The sequence below is a fragment of the Bombina bombina genome, chromosome 8 (genome assembly GCF_027579735.1).
Source record: "Bombina bombina isolate aBomBom1 chromosome 8, aBomBom1.pri, whole genome shotgun sequence".
NCBI lineage: Eukaryota > Metazoa > Chordata > Amphibia > Anura > Bombinatoridae > Bombina > Bombina bombina.
Window position 1 is genome coordinate 222,356,032 of NC_069506.1, and position 22,828 is coordinate 222,378,859.

Genomic DNA, 22,828 nt, shown 5'->3' on the forward strand with positions numbered 1-22,828 from the left:
CTCCAGATAATCTCTTTTCTTTATATTTATCAATGTATCTGTTTTATGACTGCGGTGTCCATCTCTTCTTCCTCACCCAATCCCCATTTCTAATTTAATGTGGTCGTCTGCCCTCACCTTCTTCTACTCTTCACCTGCTGAGCTCACTCCTCTTCTCCTTGCACTCCATACTCGAATCTTTTCTCTCGCCTTCTCTATTTAATCCTTTAGTAGACCCTCTTTTTAGCACCTCACCTACTCATCTCCTCTCTGGATTTTAGTTTGTACTCTCCTCCATTACACGTACTGCTCTGCTAACTATGTCTGTATTTCCCCTTCCTCCTTCAGGCTCAGACATGGACTGTAGCTGTGTGTCTGATATTTTGCTCACTCCCTCGGTTCCAGCTCTCTGGACTCCAGGTAATTTCCACCAAAATATAAATTTCACTTTCAGGTGCTCATGTCTAGAAGTTTAAAACGATTTGGTACAGAATAAATAAATAAATATCAAAAAGGAGAAAGCAGAGAACATTCGTTTAAAGGGACACTGAACACAATTTTTTTCTTTCGTGATTCAGATACAGCATGACATTTTAAGCAACTTTCTAATTTACTCTTATTATCAAATTTTCTTCATTCTCTTGGTATCTTTATTTGAAATGCAAGAATATAAGTTTAGATGCTGGCCCATTTTTGGTGAACAACCTGGGTTGTTCTTGCTGATTGGTGGATAAATTCATCCACCAATAAAAAAGTGCTGTCCAGAGTCCTGAAACAAAAAAAAAGCTTAGATGCCTTTTTTTCAAATAAAGATAGCAAGTGAACGAAGAAAATTTGATAATATGAGTAAATTAGAAAGTTGCTTAAAATTGCCTGCTCTATCTGAATCATGAAAGAAAAAATTTGGGTTCAGTGTCCCTTTAACTATCAAAACTAATTGTTTCATTTTCACATTTTTTTCACCTAAAACAAACGGTTTAAACTAAGGAGTGTGAACGAAGAAGGACATTTTTTGGTCTGAAAGGCTTCGTCACATTTGTGTTGTAATCCTCCCAGGCAACCAAAGGTATAATCAGAGGTTATCCTAAACAGTGAACTTTTACTTATTAGCTCACTCTATTATAGTGATCACAAATTAGGTTTCATACTCAGCAGTGACAAATTGATCCTACATCATCCTACAGTTCATCCCAACCCAGGTCATTGCTTCTCCTACCTAACAGTTTGCAGTTTTTAGCCATCTCTAAAATTAGAGCGTAACCTTGGAACAGGTGTAATGCGCTAATTGTGAAAAAGAAAATCTCCGGGTGTGATTCCCAAAGTATATTTAATATCTTTCCAAGTGACAAAATATCCTTAGAAACAATAGAACTTAAATTTGCTTTTTTTTTGTCTTTGTTGGTGATAATAGGTGCAAACTTCGGAGTTCCCAATAATGTCAGTTCCAGGGATACCTTACTGTAGCTAAAAGCAGTATGGGTTGCTGCTCCCCAAATAAGCCCAATTTTAAAATGATAGCCTCATAAATAAACGGTGAGAATAGCAAAGACCCCATACATCACCAAAAAGAACATCACAGCTACAAATTACACATAGTGAGGAAATCTAATTCCCTAATTTGTTCTCTGTGATAACCTCACCTCAGTGCGTCCTGTAATGTGCAATAAGAACTCCATACTCAGGAATATCCTCATCCAGCCTTGTGCCCCTATTAAACCGCTTAGGTGAACTATTGTCAATGACAATTTGAGAGTTTCCCCCCAGTCTCCAGTGATCTGCATTGAGAACACCTGAGTACCCAGTGATGCCACATACAACAGCCCCAAAGATAACCCGGAACCCTAAGAGTTTCAGTTATCAACAATGAGAACGCCATAACATTCAGTGACCCTACTAGAGAATAAAGATGATATATAACGAAATATCACCCAAATATTCTTAACGAGAACACAATGGACCCAAGCGATTCCCAACGATGCCATTAAACAAAAATTAACATCATCACCGGAATAATTTATTAGATTAATCATTAACATATGTCACCCAATATTAACATCTGACTCCCCAGTTATTAACTATAAGAGCATTTTGACTCCCAGCCCCACGTTACAAACGAACATATATAATGTGTCCCACACATTTACTAGGTACAGTCTGCTCTCTGACAAAATATATTCTAATAAATGTTAGACTAAGACACACTTTATTGATATTTCTAATAATATGAATTAATGTATTGGATTATTACGCAGATTTGCAGGAGTTAAATAATGAGGCTAATTCCAAGCAATAATGACAGATATCTAATCTCAGCTGAGTTGTATGTTAAACAAAACCTGAAAACTTCAAGTAAAAAAAACTGTGTACCCTAAATGGATTACAATATTCATGTTAGAAATTATACATAACTATTTTTTAATGTGCATCAAATGATATATGATTTGTGTGTGAGTGAAAGAGAGAATAATAAAAAAAGAAGATAACTAGGGAATATTTCATCTGCAGAATAAAAAAAAATTGACACATAATAATTGAATTTTTAAAAGATATGACAATTATAGAAGTTGAATTATCTGGATGAAAGGGTAAAAGAAAATATATTAAAATAAAATCGGAGTATAAAGGAAAAACAGTTTCCTTAAAACTGACAAACATGATAAAATATTTGAGTGACAGTAAGGGACGAATATAAAGGGACAAAACCACAAACATCCTGTAGGGAAAGAGAATAAATAAAATGAAGAATATATCAGAAGGGATTACCATCCAACCCTTTCAAGCATTAGTTTAACCTCACACGAACAGCGGATACAATGTATTTTTTATTTGTATTAATAATAATAATTATATCATTTTTTTATATTTTACCCTTTACCTGGAAAGAAATGTACAAAACTATTGCATTTTGCACACCTATATTTTGAGATTTCTTCAGTTAATTTAGCAATTACACGTTTGCTTTATTTTGATTTATAGTTTCTGATTCGGACACAACATATTTTATGTAAAAAAATTAATTAGAAAGAAAAGTAAGACGCTTTGTATTATTTATATTGAAACAATATGAATTTTGGATACAATCTGGTGCAGGGGATATAAATCACTCATGCACACACACACATCTATTATAACTCTCAATACAGGATAAGATAATTAAATATTAAAATAATCTATTAATGTTGATATTAATAGTTTTGTAAAAATGAAGAGATCTAGAGGACTTGGTCAATCCTAAAATCTTATGCTATTGGGAAGGTGATCTTAGTATTTCTCTATGAAGCCATTATATTAATATTGTGCACACAAAATGTTCTAACAAAATATCCTTTGTTTTTAAACGATAACTCTCTCCAAATTTCCTATTTTACTTAACTCACCCTAAATTCACAAACTGTTTAGACAATTTCACACCTGCTTTTGATTAGGGATGGAACGATTTGTAATTATCTGCCAGTTATTTTACTACAAATTACTTTAATTTACATGACAAGCATTTCACAAAATTACAGTCGAGAAGGAGATTCGGATCTGTTCTTAAAAGTCACAATCACTTTCTCTTTCACTGGAGGAGGCAAAAACATTTTCAAAATTCAATTAATCTAAAAATATACTTTTGCTTGAAAACTCTTCAGATAAGAAGACAAAGTTACTTTGGAATCTCCCATCATGAATGAGCTAATCATAGACATAAGTCAAATGAGTTTCATGTAAATCATATGACTGGGCACTTTGTGATAAAGATGGAACAGACCACCATGTGGTTCACATTATCAGGTCCACAAATAAATATTATTGTGTGTGTTGTCAAAGGTCTTTCTTTCCAACCTACAGTTATTTTTATATATATAAGATCTGTTTCATAAAGGCTGTCACCTTGTCACCCTATCCACAAACAGTAAGGACAATTACACGGTGATTTAGAATTAACTATGGAACTTGACTCTGCTTTGCTGAGTCAACCAACATGAAATTGACTTTATTCGAAAATATTTTTACTGCTTCAATCCAATTCCAACTTTTTAAACTGGCTTACTAGCCATTTGAGTTTGATCACTGTAATTGCCCCCTCTATCCAAACTGCCCTGATATCAAGCAGCCTGCATTGGTTTGCTGTTAAAGGGGTAGAAAAGTCATAATTAAACTTGCAAGAATCAGACAGAGCACGTCATTTTAAGACACTTTTAAAATCACTTCTATTTTGAAATGTGCTTTGTTCTCTTGGTAGCCATGGTTGAAAATGAATAGCACATATCTTACGCCAATGGTAGCTAGCTGGTGATTGGTGCCTGCACACATTTGTCTCTTGTGATTGGCTAACTAGATGTGTTCAGCTAGCTGCCATTAGTGTGATGCTGTTCCTTCAGTAAACAATAACAAGATAATTAAAGGGACACTGAACCCAAATTTTTTCTTTTGTAATTCAGAAAGAGCATGCAATTTTAAGCAACTTTCTATTTTACCCCTATTATCAATTTTTCTTCGTTCTCTTGCTATCATTATTTGAAAAAAAAGGCATCTAAGCTTTTTTTTTTGGTTTCAGTACTCTGGACATCACTTTTTTATTGGTGGATGAATTTATCCACCTATCAGCAAGGACAACCCAGGTTGTTCACCAAAAATGGGCCGGCATCTAAACTTACATTCTTGCATTTCAAATAAAGATACAGTACCAAGAGAATGAAGAAAATTTGATAATAGGAGTAAATTAGAAAGTTGCTTAAAATTTCATGCTCAATCTGAATCACGAAAGAAATTTTTTGGGTACAGTGTCCCTTTAAGCATATTTGATAATAAAAGTAAATTTGAAAGTTGTTTGTAATTGTATGTTCTACCCGAATAGTGAATTACATATTGGGGGTTTCCTGTCCTTTTAACTTAAGTCAACCTTGTTGTAGTTATGAACTTGATGCCTTAATTGCAAGTTGATACACTAAGTGGAGGTGGCTTAAAATTGCCAACTTGAGATATAAAGTTGGATGGAATTCCCAAATTGTCTATCCACAAAGCTCCTACTTCAGAACAGTTTGCCTTACTTTTCCTAGTAATTTGTCTGCTGTTTTTATATTTATTGAGCAGCTTACTTGAAGATTTTTCTCTAAGTTGCTATTTCACTCAACTATATAGAATCCAATACAAATCTGTCTTGTGTCACCACACCCAAGATGTAGGCTGCATAATTCTATTAGTTGCTTGGCTAAAGTTACTCCTTACATTTTATGTGATGCCCATATATTAGATCATTTTAATTTGTGATGCATTGTGCTTAAATGGCCATAATACCCAAATGTTTAAACACTTGAAAGTGATGCAGCATAGCTGTAAAAAGCTGACTAGAAAATATCACCTGCACATCCTAATGTAAAAAAGAAAGATATTTTACCTCAAAAGTTCCTAAGTAGCCACATCCCATTGTAAAGGATTTCTAAATAGCATATTAGTATGTCTGTCCCGGGACAGCTGAAAGGATGAGCCTCGTGCACTCTCATGTTATTTCCCTATTCAGTGTAACAATGAAATCTCATGAGATCACAGTAAAAGCGCCCATGACCTCAGCACTGCTGATGCTGATTGGCTGCTGTTCATTTCTTAATTTTTTTTTATTTTTTTTTAACCGAGTATAACTTTTTACACAGAATTTACTCTGCTGAGCTGAGGAGATTGTGAGGTAAAATATCCTCCTTTTTTACATAGAGATGCTCAGGTGATATTTTCCTGTCAGCTTTTAACAGTTATACTGCATCAGTTTCAAGTGATTTAGCATATGAGTAGTATGTCCCTTTAAAGTACTACTAAATACAGTAGAATCACATAATCAACAAATGCATAATACAAATACAGTGCAATATCACAGTTTGAATTTCATATGAGCAGTAGAGAATTTTCAAAGTTAGTTTAAAGGGATAGTCTAGTCAAAATTAAACTTTCCTGATTCAGATAGAGCATGACATGTTAATAAACTATCTAATTTTCTCCTATTATCAATTTTTCTTCATTGTCTTAGTATCTTTATTTGAAAAAGCAAGAATGTAACTTTAAGAGCCGGCCCATTTTTGGTTCAGCACCTGCGTAGAGCTTGCTGATTGGTGGCTACATTTAAACACCAATCAGCAAGCGCTACGCAGTTGGATTTTTTTTCCAAATTTTTTACTTCTATGGGGGAATACATGACATGCACGGAATATTCTGTTTGGCTTTTTGCACTTGTTGGGTTAGCGTGCGAGGGAACAGTTTACTTTCAACTCATAATACGAGAGCACAGTTAACGATCGAGCAGAAGCGTTAAATAATGCTCCACTCGTAATCGAGCCTTATATGTTCTACAATTAACAAAATAATTTCAGGCCACCAAATAATTAAAACCTACTATACAGTTCCACAGAGACTAAAAGCTATATATACAGTATATAAAATCTACATTGCTTTTAAATGGGAATATAATTTTGAGTTTAGAGTCCGGTATGATTATATATATTTTGTGAATGTTTGAGATTAATCATATCAGCCTTTCCCCTTCTATAACTTTTTCTATGGCACATAAGGTATATTCTCTTTCTTTCAGGGTTTGCCTTTCCTGACTGGGCCTATAAACCGGAGTCAAGCCCCGGTTCACGACAAATCCAGTTGTGGCACTTTATTCTGGAGCTGCTACAGAAGGAAGAATACCATGATTTTATCGCCTGGCAAGGAGACTATGGAGAGTTTGTTATCAAAGACCCTGATGAGGTGGCACGGCTGTGGGGTATCCGCAAATGCAAACCTCACATGAATTATGACAAATTAAGCCGCGCACTCAGGTAAAAGACAATCATAGACACTAAAAATTGTGGGATTAATCACTATGGGAACCTATAAGGTGTCAGCACCAATGTCTCCTCTAAAGTGCAAACAGATATTAACAGGGACATGAAACACGAGAATGTACCAAAATGTTTGAAGTGACAGTCAAGTCCAAAAAACCCCAATCATGATTTAAATAGGGCATGTAATTTTAAACAACTTCCCAATTTACTTTTATCACCAATTTTGCTTTGTTCTTTTGGTATTCTTAGTTGAAAGCTAAACCTAGGAGGTTCATATGCTAATTTCTTAGACCTTGAAGACAGCCTCTTATCTGAATGCATTTTGACTACTAGAGGGCATTAGTTCATGTGTTTCATATAGATAACATTGAGCTCATGCACGTGAAGTGACCTAGTAGTGAGCACTGATTGGCTAAAATGCAAGTCTGTCGAAAGAAATAAAATAAGGGGGCAGTCAGCAGAAGCTTAGATAAAAGGTACTGTCTCTTAAATTATCAGTAGCAGACAGAAAAGTTAACAATATACTTTCATTATTTATTTTGTCTCCTTTTCATGTAATTTAACTTTGAAAATGATGGGTTTTCTAATTCTGAGAACTGGAAATGCACACAACAGACTCATTTTTATTAAAGGGACATTCCAGCCAAAATTGGAATCAATATGGATACATTTCATTTTTGAATAGAAGCATTTTTGTAATATACATGTATTAGCAAAAATGTTTCTAATAAAAGCTATAGCTGCTTTTAATGTGTATTTATGTACTATATGCAATGTGCACCAGCATTTTAAACACATGCTGGTGTACTGAGAGTATATAGCTATGCTTCACATGCATGGGCAGAGAAAAATGTTTTCTAATTTACTCCTATTATCAATGTTTCTTCCATCTCTTGCTATCTTTATTTGAAAAACATAATTTATGTAAGAACTTACCTGATAAATTCATTTCTTTCATATTGGCAAGAGTCCATGAGCTAGTGACGTATGGGATATACAATCCTACCAGGAGGGGCAAAGTTTCCCAAACCTCAAAATGCCTATAAATACACCCCTCACCACACCCACAATTCAGTTTAACGAATAGCCAAGCAGTGGGGTGATAAAGAAAGGAGTAGAAAGCCTAAACAAAAGAAATTTGGAAATAATTGTGCTTTATACAAAAAATCATAACCACCATATAAAGGGTGGGCCTCATGGACTCTTGCCAATATGAAAGAAATGAATTTATCAGGTAAGTTCTTACATAAATTATGTTTTCTTTCATGTAATTGGCAAGAGTCCATGAGCTAGTGACGTATGGGATAGCAATACCCAAGATGTGGATCTCCACTCAAGAGTCACTAGAGATGGAGGGAATAAAATAAAAACAGCCATTTTCCGCTGAAAAGATTAATCCACAACCCAAAAAAATACGTTTATTTTCATAATTGAAAGAAAAAAACTTAAATCAAAAGCAGAGGAATCAAACTGAAACAGCTGCCTGAAGAACTTTTCTACCAAAAACTGCTTCCGAAGAAGCAAATACATGAAAACGGTAGAATTTAGTAAATGTATGCAAAGAAGACCAAGTTGCTGCTTTGCAAATCTGATCAACTGAAGCTTCATTCTTAAAAGCCCACGAAGTGGAGACTGATCTAGTAGAATGAGTTGCAATTCTCTGAGGCGGGGCCTGACCCGACTCCAAATAAGCTTGATGAATCAAAAGTTTCAACCAAGAAGCCAAGGAAATAGCAGAAGCCTTCTGACCTTTCCTAGGACCAGAAAATAAAACAAATAGACTGGAAGTCTTCCTGAAATCTTTAGTAGCTTCCACACAATATTTCAAAGCTCTTACCACATCCAAAGAATGCAAGGATCTTTCCAAAGAATTCTTAGGATTAGGACATAAGGAAGGGACAACAATTTCTCTATTAATGTTGTTAGAATTCACAACCTTAGGTAAAAATTGAAAAGAAGTCCGCAAAACTGCCTTATCCTGATGAAAAATCAGAAAAGGAGACTCCCAAGAAAGAGCAGATAGCTCAGAAACTCTTCTAGCAGAAGAGATGGCCAAAAGGAACAACACTTTCCAAGAAAGTAGTTTAATGTCCAAAGAATGCATAGGTTCAAATGGAGGAGCCTGTAAGGCCTTCCGAACCAAATTAAGACTCCAAGGAGGAGAAATTGATTTAATGACAGGCTTAATACGAACTAAAGCCTGTACAAAACAGTGTATATCAGGAAGTATAGCAATCTTTCTGTGAAATAAAACAGAAAGAGCAGAGATTTGTCCTTTCAAGGAACTTGCAGACAAACCTTTATCCAAACCATCCTGAAGAAACTGTAAAATTCTAGGAATTGTAAAAGAATGCCAGGAGAATTTATGAGAAGAACACCATGAAATGTAAGTCTTCCAAACGCTATAATAAATCTTTCTAGAGACAGATTTACAAGCTTGTAACATAGTATTAATCACTGAGTCAGAGAAACCTCTATGACTTAGAACTAAGCGTTCAATTTCCATACCTTCAAATTTAATGATTTGAGATCCTGATGGAAAAACGGACCTTGAGATAGTAGGTCTGGTCGTAATGGAAGTGGCCAAGGCGGGCAACTGGACATCCGAACCAGATTCGCATACCAAAACCTGTGTGGCCATGCTGGAGCCACCAGCAGCACAAATGATTGTTCCATGATGATTTTGGAGATCACTCTTGGAAGGAGAACTAGAGGCGGAAAAATGTAAGCAGGATGATAACACCAAGGAAGTGTCAGCGCATCCACTGCTTCCGCCTGTACATCCCTGGACCTGGACAGGTATCTGGGAAGTTTCTTGTTTAGATGAGAGGCCATGAGATCTATCTCTGGAAGACCCCACATCTGAACAATCTGAGAAAATACATCTGGATGGAGAGACCACTCCCCTGGATGTAAAATCTGGCGGCTGAGATAATCTGCCTCCCAATTGTCTACACCTAGGATATGTACCGCAGAGATTAGACAGGAGCTGGATTCCGCCCAAGCAAGTATCCAAGATACTTCTTTCATAGCTTGGGAACTGTGAGTCCCATCCTAATGATTGACATATGCCACCGTTGTGATATTGTCTGTCTGAAAACAAATGAACGGTTCTCTCTTTAACAGAGGCCAAAACTGAAGAGCTCTGAGAATTGCACGGAGTTCTAAAATATTTATTGGTAATCTCGCCTCTTGAGATTTCCAAACCCCTTGTGCTGTCAGAGATCCCCAAACAGCTCCCCAACCTGAAAGACTCGCATCTGTTGTGATCACAGTCTAGGTTGGCCGAACAAAAGACGCCCCTTGAACTAAACGATGGTGATCTATCCACCACATCAGAGAGTGTCGTACATTGGGATTTAAGGATATTAATTGTGATATCTTTGTATAATCCCTGCACCATTGGTTCAGCATACAAAGCTGTAGAGGTCTCATGTGAAAACGAGCAAAGGGGATCGCGTCTGATGCTGCAGTCATGAGACCTAAAACTTCCATGCACATAGCCACTGAAGGGAATGACTGAGACTGAAGGTGCCGACAGGCTGCAACCAATTTTAAACGTCTCTTGTCTGAGACACTGAATCACAGTCATGGACACTGAATCTATCTGGAAGCCTAAAAAGGTGACCCTTGTCTGAGGAATCAAGAAATTTTTTGGTAAATTGATCCTTCAACCATGTTTCTGAAGAAACAACACTAGTTGATTTGTGTGAGATTCTGCAGTATGTAAAGACTGAGCTAGTACCAAGATATCGTTCAAATAAGGAAACACCGCAATACCCTGTTCTCTTATTACAGAGAGTAGGGCACCCAGAACCTTTGAAAAGATTCTTGGAGCTGTTGCAATGCCAAATGGAAGAGCAACAAATTGGTAATGCTTGTTTAGAAAAGAGAATCTCAGAAACTGATAATGTTCTGGATGAATCGGAATATGAAGGTATGCATCCTGCAAGTCTATTGTGGACATATAATGTCCTCGCTGAACAAAAGGCAGAATAGTCCTTATAGTCACCATCTTGAAAGTTGGTACTCTTACGTAACGATTCAAAATTTTCAGATCCAGAACTGGTCTGAATACATTTTCTTTCTTTGGGACAATGAATAGATTTGAATAAAACCCCAAACCTTGTTCCTGAAGAGGAACTGGCATGATTACCCCTGAAGACTCCAGGTCTGAAACACACTTCAGGAAAGCCTGAGCTTTTACTGGATTTGCTGGGATACGTGAGAGAAAAAATCTTCTCACAGGAGGTCTTACTCTGAACCCTATTCGATACCCTTGAGAGACAATGCTCTGAATCCATTGATTTTGGACAGATCTTATCCAAATATCCTTGAAAAACCTTAATCTGCCCCCTACCAGCTGAGCTGGAATGAGGGCCGCACCTTCATGCAGACTTAGGGGCTAACTTTGGTTTCCTAAATGGCTTGGATTTATTCCAATTTGAGGAAGTCTTCCAATTGGAAGCAGATTCCTTGGGGGGAGGATTGAGTTTTTGTTCCTTATTCTGACAAAAGGAATGAAAACGGTTAGAAGCCTTAGATTTACCCTTAGGTTTTTTATCCTGAGGCAGAAAAACTCCCTTTCCCCCAGTGACAGTTGAAATAATAGAATCCAACTGAGAACCAAATAAATTATTACCTTGGAAAGAAAGAGATAGTAATCTAGATTTAAATGTCATATCAGCATTCCAAGATTTAAGCCACAAAGCTCTTCTAGCTTATATAGCTAAAGACATGGATCTAACATCAATTTTGATAATATCAAAAATAGCATCACAAATAAAATGATTAGCATATTGCAGTAAGCGAACAATGCTAGATAAGTCAGAATCCAATTCCTGTTGCGCTTAATTTTCCAACCAGAAAGTTGATGCAGCAGCAACATCAGCCAAAGAAATTGCAGGTCTGAGAAGATGACCTGAATATAAATAGGCCTTCCTTAGATAAGATTCAAGCTTCCTATCTAATGGATCCTTAAAGGAAGTACTATCTTCCATAGGAATAGTGGTACGTTTAGCAAGAGTAGAAATAGCCCCATCAACTTTGGGGATTTTTTCCCAAAACTCTATTGATTTTGCTGGTAAAGAATAAAAAAATTTAAACCTTGAAGAAGGAATAAAAGAAGTACCTGGCTTATTCCATTCCTTAGAAATCATAACAGAAATAGCCTCAGGAATAGGAAAAACCCATGGAGAAACCACAGGAGGTTTAAAAACAGCATTTAAACGTTTATTAGACTGAACGTCAAGAGGACTGGTTACCTCAACATCCAAAGTAATTAACACTTCTTTTAATAAAGAACGCATATACTCTATTTTAAATAAATAAGTAGATTTGTCAGTGTCAATGTCTGAGGAAGGATCTTCTGTATCAGATAGATCCTCATCAGAAGAGGATAAATTATTATGTTGTTGGTCATTTGAAATTTCATCATCTAAATTAGAAGTTTTAAAAGACCTTTTACGTTTATTAGAAGGGGGAAATGCAGACAAAGCCTTCAGGATATAATCAGAAACAGGTATATCATGCACATTAGAAGTTGAAGGAACTGCAACTGGCAATATACTATTACTGATGGATACACTATCTGCATGTAAAAGTTTATCATGACAACTATTACAAATGACATTCGGCAAAATAATTTCTACAATTTTACAGCAAATGCACTTAGCTTTGGTAGAACCGATGTCAGGCAGCAATGTTCCAGCAGAAACTTCTGAGGCAGGATCAGATTGAGACATCTTGCAAAATGTAAGAGAAAAAACAACATATAAAGCAAAATTATCTATTTCCTTATATGACAGTTTCAGGAATGGGAAAAAATGCAAATAGCATAGCCCTCTGATAGAGAAAAAGCAAGAGGCAAACATCAATGGGGTATTGAAATAATGAAAAAGTTTGGCGCCAAGTATGACGCACAACGTAATTTAAACTTTTTTGGCGCCAAAAATAACCTGAAATGACACACTCGCGTCACTATTGACGCAACCGTGTGAAAGGTCTCGGCGTCAAGTATGATGCCGGAAATGACGAAATTGCGTCATAGACGTATTTTTTCGCGCCAAAAATGACGCAATAAAGTTTAGCATTTGACGCACCCGCAGGCCTAATACCGCCCGCAATTTGCAAGAAGTAGTCAATTGAAAAAAAGACTAAACCCCAGGTAATAAATAAATTCTTAAAAAAATGTTTATGTTCCCCAAATATGAAACTGACAGTCTGCAGAAGGAAATACATGAACCTGACTCATGGCAAATATAAGTACAATACATATATTTAGAACTTTATATAAATGCATAAAGTGCCAAACCATAGCTGAGGTGTCTTAAGTAATAAAAAACATACTTACCCAAAGACACCCATCCACATATAGCAGATAGCCAAACCAGTACTAAAACAGTTATCAGTAGAGGTAATGGTAAATTGAGAGTATATCGTCGATCTGAAAAGGGTGGTAGGAGATGAATCTCTACGACCGATAACAGAGAACCTATGAAATAGACCCCCGTTAGGGAAATCATCGTATTCAATAAGTGATACTCCCTTCACGTCCCTCTGACATTCGCTGTACTCTGAGAGGAATCGGGCTTCAACAATGCTGAAAAGCGCATATCAACGTAGAAATCTTAGCACAAACTTACTTCACCACCTCCATAGGAGGCAAAGTTTGTAATACTGAATTGTGGGTGTGGTGAGGGGTGTATTTATAGGCATTTTGAGGTTTGGGAAACTTTGGCCCTCCTGGTAGGATTGTATATCCCATACGTCACTAGCTCATGGACTCTTGCCAATTACACGAAAGAAAAGAAGGCGTCTAAGCTTTTTTTGGTTCAGACTCTGGACAGCAGTTTTTGATTGGTGGATGAATTTATCCACCAATCAGCAAGGACAACCTAGGTTGCTCACCAAAAATGGGCCGGCATCTTAACTTACATTCTTGCATTTCAAATAAAGATACCAAGAGAATAAAGAAAAATTGATAATAGGAGTAAATTAGAAAGTTGCTTAAAATGTCATGCTCTATCTGAATCACGAAAGAAAAAATTTGGGTTCAGTGTCCCTTTAAACATTAATAACTTTTACTAGAAGCATTTTTGACAATGCATGTATATTGCAAATATGTTTCTATTCAAAGATGTCATTCATCCATGTGCATTTACATTTTGACTGGAATGTCCCTTTAATAGAGTTATTACTACATGTAATGTTCTAATACTACACTTTAAATTCTGTTTTCTTAATGCTGCATAGATAAAGACATGACTCTTCGTTTTGCTAACGTCATGTTTGGTCCTTGTATATGTGACTATGTAATAATATATTCAGTTTTTCTGCTTTCCTGTATATGTTGTTCTTTTCATATACCAGTACCTCACTCTTTCACTCACTGGTTTATGTTCAATATACTGAGGACTTGGGTACTGGGCAACTAATGGAGCGTTCATTCTGTTCAAGTCAGTAGACTGTAATCTATAACTATGTTAATCTTTTTATTAAAGGGGTTTTGCATGGCATCTGGTGCATTACTATAGATGCCAAATACATAATGATAGATAGGAGAGGTCTTACAAGAAAATGAATGTTATGATCAAAGCACTATAATATGTAAAATTGTGATCACAAGGAACAAGCTAGAGACACAAGCCCCTTTAATAAACAGATTAACATATAGTTATTGATTACAGTCTACTGAACAGAATGAATACACTCAGTATATTGAACATAAACCAGTGAGTGAAAGAGTGAGGTTGATGTATATGAAACGAATCAAAAGGAAAGCAGAAAACAGAATATATTATTACATAGTCACATATCTAAGAACCAAATAGGACATGTTAGCAAAACGAAGAGCATGAACCTCACTACGTATGTGAAGCAGTTGTATGAGGTTCAAGCCCAGACAGTCCCCTTGGGGCCTGTGGGCAAATAGAAAGCAGGGTCTCTTATTCCTTTGACGTAAAATCACTTTTGACATTTAATTTCAAAAATCTTCTCTTGCCTAACACATAGGTGATATGTTTGTTCTGGAATACAGGAACGACTCTCTAGAGAGGATGTTAATGGAGACATTTCTATTTTCCTTTATTTACACTATATATATATATATATATATATATATATATATATATATATATATATATATATATATATATCTCAATGGAGATTCTTTGTTTGTATATGTATATATTTATTCACTATAATGCTGTATGATATTTATATAATTTTTCCAACTCTCTCCATAAATCTATCCTTTTAGAACCTTATATTGTTCTATATATTACTTTTTTGTAACTTTTATATTGCTATTTGCATTTTATAAGTGTGCTTTAATTTGGGGTTTACTTCTAAACAGGAATTTTGGCAGGTGTCTAAGAATGCATTTTCTGTGTGATAACATCTTACATTTAAAACCATATTATGATGATTGATAGGTTCTGTACAATTAAATGTCCAGAACAGCCAATAAGAAGCTATATTTGTTGATATGTAATCTCTTCTTTACTAGATATTTGTGGCCTTAAACATGTAACATTACAAACCATATGTGGGTACTAAATTATTGAGTACTTCGTTAATCTGTGCCTATAGGTCTACCTGTACTATAGCACCCCATAAATATATCCCCTCTCTTTTATTCTTCCTATTGCTTATTATAACTGTTCCCTATAACATATCCTATTGTACACAGAAATTCTTTCTATAGCTAGTTCCCATCTTTCTGAGCAGAAAAACATTTTTATAGCATTTTTTTTCCCTATTACATTCAAATTGTGTTGTGCTAAATGTGAAAATAAGTCCAAATGGAAACTGCATGAACTTAATAAACAAATTTCATTTTCTCTCACTCAAATACATTGCTCTAAGTCAGTGTATAAAAATCTCAATTCCTCCTGTATTCCTAAAAGGCCAGATTTTAATGTTATCCTAACTAGAGAACAGGTGAACTAATCGGCTTATGGGTGAGAGCAGGTTAGTAACCATTGTTACTGATGAGCAATTTGTTTCCACCTGCACTCTATTTAAGATATCATGAATATCTTGCCTGTTATGGGTGCTTGAGAACTGGAGTTAAGAAACACTGTTCTAAGTCTCACCTTAACGTTCTCCATACGACTCTCTATCCCCCATGTCAAATTTCTATATTGAAATTGCTTTCTCTTACCCCTGGTCTCAGCTTTATCCCTTTCTTCAGTTCTGTCTCAGGCTATTGGAAGCTCACCAAGGAAGAGTGTTGCAGCTGTTTACGTGTAGCATTTATCATTAAACACCATGTATCAGGGCCTGCTTAAGAAAAATGTCATCTCTAAGGGCCTGATATTGAAAACCTCTCCGGCATGGAGAGAAATCACACAAAATCTTTGGGATTTTTTTAGACCCTGTATTGTAATGTAGGAGTCTCTGTTTCACTACATAGAAACATAAACATGCGTTACGTTAAAATTTGTCCTTCTAAAAAAAATTGAAGGGCCTTGCTGTACGGACGAGACTTAGAATATCTCGATTGAACGGCGAGGTTTTGAATATCAATCCCTAAATGTTAAACCCAGGAGGGCAGATCTCCTAACAAGATCCCTTTTCATTTTACAGATATTACTACAACAAGAGGATTTTGCACAAGACAAAAGGAAAACGCTTCACGTATAAATTTAACTTCAGTAAAGTTGTGCTGGTTAATTACCCCCTACTGGATATGGCCAACTCCTCCCTTCTACTGGGGCAAAACCCCTTCCCTGGAGCCCACCCACACGATCCCTTTACCCCAGAGGTGAGAAGAAGTATCCTCAGTAAAATGTGTGTGATTATATTAAAAGGGACACTCTAGTCAAAATTAAAAGGACAAGAAACCCATATTTTTTCTTTCATGATTTAGATAGAGAATACAATTTTAAACAACATTCCAATGTACTTCTATTATCTAATTTGTTTAATTCTTTAGACATGGGTGAGCCAATCACACAAGGCATCTATGTGCAGCTACCAATCAGCAGCTACATAGACTATTTAGACATGCTTTTCTACAAAGGATATCAAGTGAATGGAGCAAATTAGATAATTGAAGTAAATTGTAAAGTTGTTTAAAATTGCACACTCTTTCTCATGAAAGAAAAAAACATGTGTTTCATTTACCTTTAAACTTTCCTGAATCAGGTAGGGCATGCAATTTTGAACAACTTTCCAATTTACTTTTATCATCAAATTTGCTTTTTGCATGCTTTGTTGAAAGTTAAACCTAGGTAGGGTCATATGCTAATTTCTAAGTCCTTTAAAGGCCACCTCTTATCTCAGTGCATTTTGACAGTGTTTTTTTTACAGCTAGAACATGCTAGTTCATGTGTGCCATATAGATAACATTGTGCTCATGCACATGGAGTTACCTCGGAGTCAGCACTGATTGGCTAAAATGCAAGTCTGTCAAAAGAATGGAAATAAGGGGTAAGTCTGAAGAGGCTTAGATAGAAGGAAATGACAGAGGTAAAAAGTATATTAATATAACAGTGTTGGTTATGCAAAACAGGCCAATGGGTAATAAAGGAATTATCTATATTTATAAACAATAACAATTCTGGAGTGGATTATCCCTTTAAGCAGATCAGGATATTTTGCTGTATGTAGGTACACTATGAAGAAAGTGTAATATATTATATATGTACTAGGCAGCATACAGGTGCAAGTGCTCTAAAGGGAAGCTTGAATATAATTTAATTCCTGCTAAATATTGTTTCTTTTGAAGTGATCACGGCTTCTAGCAGTTTCCACTGATGTCAAATTGTGTTTTCTCATGAATTACTGTTGTATTGGGTCTGGACTGGCAGTCAGCATGGCTGTTGTATCAGCTCAGGATTGGTTGTGAAGTTACCTGCTGTTCATACATAGCCAATAAAGGAGTAATGGGGGGGGGGGGAATTGGAGAGCAGTAGAAAGTGCAGGAAACAGCAGCGTCTTTTGAGGTTTTAGAATTTGTCCCAAGTTGGGTGTATAATTTCAAGGTTAAAATGAATGCAGTTTAAAATTAATATTTGACAGCAACTTCCATGTCCCTTTTATGCATTGGGTATGAATAGAGTGTACCTTATTCATTTGATTGTGTGAAGTTGAGCCTTACTAATTACTATCATGTATACAGACATTGGATAATAATAGGTTTCAATTGCAAGAGGTGGCAACTTTTAGATGTATAATGTGTTGCTGTTATAGTGTTAACATGAATTGTATGATTTTACCCAACTTTTTTAGAATTCCTGCTGTAGTAAAAAGTTAACATAAAGCATATGGCAATACACAATTCATACATAGGACCTGTTGATCTAAAGGTCTCTGGGCTGGTGAGATTCTATAAGAATGCTCGTTAGTACTTCTATTTCCCTGGTGGAATTATCCAAAGCCACTTATACCCTGAAAACAGGGAGTCTCACTAAGGGGCGTATACTGCATTTTTGTGTGGGAAGGAGATGCGTACATTACAAAAGTGCATAATGAAAATCGTAACTTTAAAAATCAGACAAAACGAATAATTGAACCATTCACACATAAATATGCAGGAAAAAGTTATATTGTTAAGGTGCATCAAAAACATAACACCAAAAATAGTATTTTATCAGAAACGTAAAATTTGTATGTAAATTACACAGGAATACATCATATTAAAGGGACAGTCTACTTGAAAATTGTTTTTGTTTAAAAAGATAGATAATCCATTTATTACCCATTCCCCAGCTTTGCATAACTAACACTGTTATATTAATATACTTTTTACCTCTAGGATTACCTGTATCAAAGCCACTGCAGACTGCCCTTTACAATCCTGCATTTTAGCCAATCAGTGCTGGTTCTCCACAGGAGTGAGCACAATGTTATCTATGGCACGCATGAACTAGCACTGTCTAGCTGTTGTGCAAGATTTTAAAAGCACTGTAATAAGGGGCGGCCTGCTGGGGCTTAGAAACATGCAAACTTAGAGGTTATAAAGGATATTAATATAACAATGTTGGTTATGCAGAGCTGGAAAATAAGTAGCAAAGGTGTTATCTATATTTTTAAACTATAAAAAAAAATCAAGTAGACTGTCCCTTTACATATAAATCGTAATGTAAGTGCACTAGATGTGCAAAAACATAAAAATTTATATTTATAAGTAGAAAATACAAAGTGTAATTGTTTTTTTATCGTAAAATGAGATGAACATGGGCGTTCCATGGGTGTGTATGAATTGTCTCTCAAATCCAAATGAAATTATCTAAACATTTCCGAAATAAAGATATCACTGTTTTTTCTCGCAAATTAAAAGGTGGTGAGCTTTAATCAAAATGCTCAAAACACTAAATTACTCTGAAAAGAAAACCTATACACACAAAAATAACCGATTTAAAGGTACAGTGCACTGCAAGCAGCGTATTTTTGATTTGTATTAGGTGCAATATTAAAGTTTAAACATACGCTGGACTCTCCCTGTGTACTTCGTCCTCCATTGCAAACTTTTACATAGCAGAGAGCTCTCATTTCTATGGGAGACATCTCAGCACTCACAGGGACAGCCCATTTTCTTTGATAATTGCACCAAGACTGTCCCTGCGAGGCTATATATGTTTTTGACACTTTTGCTTGTGAAGTTTTGATCATTGGACCAATAATGATAAGCAATGATAACTTACTAATGCAGAAACACTATTAGGTCATTTATTTTTAAGAAGAGCAATGTATGCTGTGGATACTTGTTAGCGCTCTACACATAACCGATAAAAATAATAATAATACGCATGATTGATATGCTTTTACCTGTCTAGATAGAATACAAACGAATGGCCATTATTTCTATATGTGATTACATAGAGTGTATGAGCAGAGATCACAATGAATGTATATACTTGTGTTATGTACAGAGACACAGTACACAGGGCCTGATTGTATAAAGAGAAGGCCAAAACAAATATATCACATCCTGACGCACTTGCTGCTGTACAACGCTATATGATATACACTTTCTTTGCAGGCTCTGCAGTCACTCTTTTCACCAACCAGCCGGGCTCCTCTCCTAGAACGTCCTCTCTCTGTCCCTGATGCAGACAAACTTCGCTTGGAATCAGGATTCCCATTTCTTGGTTCTGGTAAGGATTTATCTAAATAAAACTGTAAATACTGATTCAGATTCTTATGTCTAAAAAAAAGATCTGCTTGTCAGAGGAGCATCTAGACAATCTTTGCAGTACATATGTAACATCACTGCTTCTCTCAGTAAGCTCCAGGGCATTGATGCTTACCTCAGTTTAAGACAGCATAGGGTTATGGAGCACATGGTAAGCTCTAGCAGCTAGAGAAACCAGTCTACCAAACAATCTACATTAGGCCCTTGCACAGGTTAAACAAGTCAGAAGCTTGTGTTGACATAGGGGATTGTAGTAGAGTCCATTCAGGCACAGTAGAGGTGCAATTATAGACTCCAGTTCTCTAGGATATCAAAAAGGTCTAGATTTTAAGCATATCTATAGTTGAGCAAAAAAGGTTAGTCTATTTACTTCCCCACTGAGTTAACTATTAATGTGGCTTACTTGCCATATTTCTGCACTAAAGTGAAGAATCTCTGGCCAACCACAGGGTGAATGATTGTGAAAGGTAGATGACTTTCACATGACTTCTGTCACTTTGTAGGGAGCAAGAACACAAAAACCAATAGGAAAAGAGTATTAAGACAATTAAATTATTTAAAAATGTCAAGATCAGTTATATGCTGCCCTGTCCCCAACTGGCCGCTGGTCTTCCTCAGGATATTTTCTTTTTCTTTAAGATATCCAATTCATTATTGTATACTGAATGTTAGAGATACTGGATTGTGTCTTATTCATATTTGTTTAGCTATCTGCTCTGCATTGTTCCAAAGTGTAATGGTTAGAATGTTCAGTATATGCACTGTGTGTCTAACCAACTGCACACTGGTACAAGTATGCAGAATATGTATAGGATTGCCACCTGGCTTGTTTTGTACTGTGGTTGGTAATGTTAAGGTTCAGTCAGTGTAGATAATAAAGACGATATTTAAAATAAAATACAGTCTTATGGTAAAACATCTTCTGTGTGTGTGAGAATTGAATTTGATCATTTATAAGTAGTCCTGTTAACTTTAGTTTGTGTTATGCTAATTATTTTAGGATTTTTTAATGTAAATTAGCAAGGAAGGCATTTTTTTTAATGAAAGGTGGCAATCCTATGCCTGTACTTGTTTGTATATTACTAGTTAGGATGTGTACACTAATATGTAGAATGGCTTGGTCTGTGTATTACACATTGAACAATGGTCATTTTATCTGACTTTTTTCCACTTTTAGTTACATCAGCCTCCGGATACACAAAACCACCAACTTTGCTGCCATCCTACAACCGCAACTCCCACTTTCCTGACTACTCATGGGGGTTTAACCCCTACCTTTCTGGCACTTTTCCTCTCCCTGGTTCTAAGCTGCCTGCTTCACTTTACCCACCACAATTCTATCCAAGCTCCCTTTCCCAACTGCCCCCTCCAGTTTCCTTACTCCAAGGAGATTCTATGGACAGGTCCAACATGCTGCTTCAGGGTTTACCCCAACGGCTCTGCACCAGCCTGAATTCTCACACCTTGGTTCCCCGTGCAAATGGGGACCTGGGAAGCACAGGGGCAACAAGAAGAGAAAGAGAGCAACCTGAGGGAAAGCAGGAGCCAGAATCCGATTCAGACCTGGAAATTACGGACGTGAGCGACTGCAGTTCAGAGGCAGAAGGATGTGGATTTAGTCCCCCCTGCCCAGCATCCTCAGTGGGGAGAAGCCAATTAGAGAAAGAGAAATCCAAAGCAGAGGGCAAACCGTCTTCAGAAAAGGCAGCTGCTAACTCCAGTTAGAACTAGGGATAAACAGAATCTATATATAGATGTACAAAATATAGATGTATATATATTTATCTGGTATAAATATTGCTTTTCATTAAACTCTTCATCCTGAGAGACACTTTGTGGGCTTGGCCAGGATAAACTGCTCTGCTACTGAAGAGGAAAACAAAATGCATTACTAATAATATTATACATATATATATATATATATATATATATATATATATATATATATATATATATATATATATATATACATACATATATATATATATATATATATATACATATATATATATATATATATATATATATATATATATATATATACATACACATATATATACATATACATACATACACATACATATACATACATATACATACATACACATACATACATACACACATACATACACATACATACACATACATACATACACATATTTTTTTGAAGATTAGCTTGGCTTCAGTGTAGGCATAAGGCAATCGTAGCCAAAAGGCAGCTTGTGGGACTCATGTAACTAACTGTCAGTGGCTTCCTTTGCAGTACCCAGCTTTTATAGTCTGGAGGAGGAAAGAATGTTAAATTTTTAACCGCAGAACATGCAGAGCCTCCATTTTACCCTGCAAAATACCTGCACTCTATCTACTTCAATTTCTCCCATGACTTTAGTATCCTTGAACCATAACAAAAAACAAATACATCTAAACATTTTGCTGTCAACCTAAGTTCATTTTTTATCTTACATCTATGAGGAAAGAAGGGGTCTAGATATTATTGTACATGGAGTGCAACTAACCCAAGCTGAGCTATTGAATTGGTTACAGCAGCATAAAACCTAACAGGACTGGTTAGCATTCCTGTACTGCAAACACAAAACCAAGAGGAGATCTTTAGATTTTCAGTAACTACATTTTTTTTACAGGAATTCTACTTTATGTATTTATTTTATTTATAAACTGTGTGTAACCGATGCACAACAAAAGTCAAAATACACAAACATGAAATAACATTTGCAGTTTGTTTTTTAAATCATTATGTTCCGAAAACACTAACAAAATTGTAAACCTTTTTTAAAGGGACATTTGGGTCAAAATTTAAAAGCACATAGGTGAATTACATCTTTGAATAGAAACATATTTGCAATATACATATAATGGCAAAAATGCTTCTAGTAAAAGTTATCAC

The 22,828-nt window shown here is 35.8% G+C and overlaps 1 protein-coding gene across 1 annotated transcript; it reads left to right on the plus strand.

Moving 5' to 3' along the window:
• Positions 1 to 335: 335 nt before the first annotated feature.
• Positions 336 to 21,648, plus strand: ERFL (ETS repressor factor like). Its single transcript, XM_053689994.1, has 5 exons — positions 336 to 399; positions 6,539 to 6,773; positions 16,371 to 16,548; positions 19,771 to 19,885; positions 21,110 to 21,648. Exons 1-5 carry the CDS (start codon positions 336 to 338, stop codon positions 21,646 to 21,648), a joined length of 1,131 nt encoding a protein of 376 aa, XP_053545969.1.
• The last annotated feature ends 1,180 nt before the right edge of the window (positions 21,649 to 22,828 follow it).

Excerpts from the sequence above, each read along its gene's own strand:
- ERFL (XM_053689994.1), top strand. The coding sequence starts at position 336 with ATGGACTGTAGCTGTGTGTCTGATATTTTGCTCACTCCCTCGGTTCCA. Across the intron at positions 16,549-19,770 it reads ACGATCCCTTTACCCCAGAG|GCTCTGCAGTCACTCTTTTC; the intron begins GTGAGAAGAAGT and ends CTTTCTTTGCAG. Across the intron at positions 19,886-21,109 it reads ATTCCCATTTCTTGGTTCTG|CCTCCGGATACACAAAACCA; the intron begins GTAAGGATTTAT and ends TAGTTACATCAG.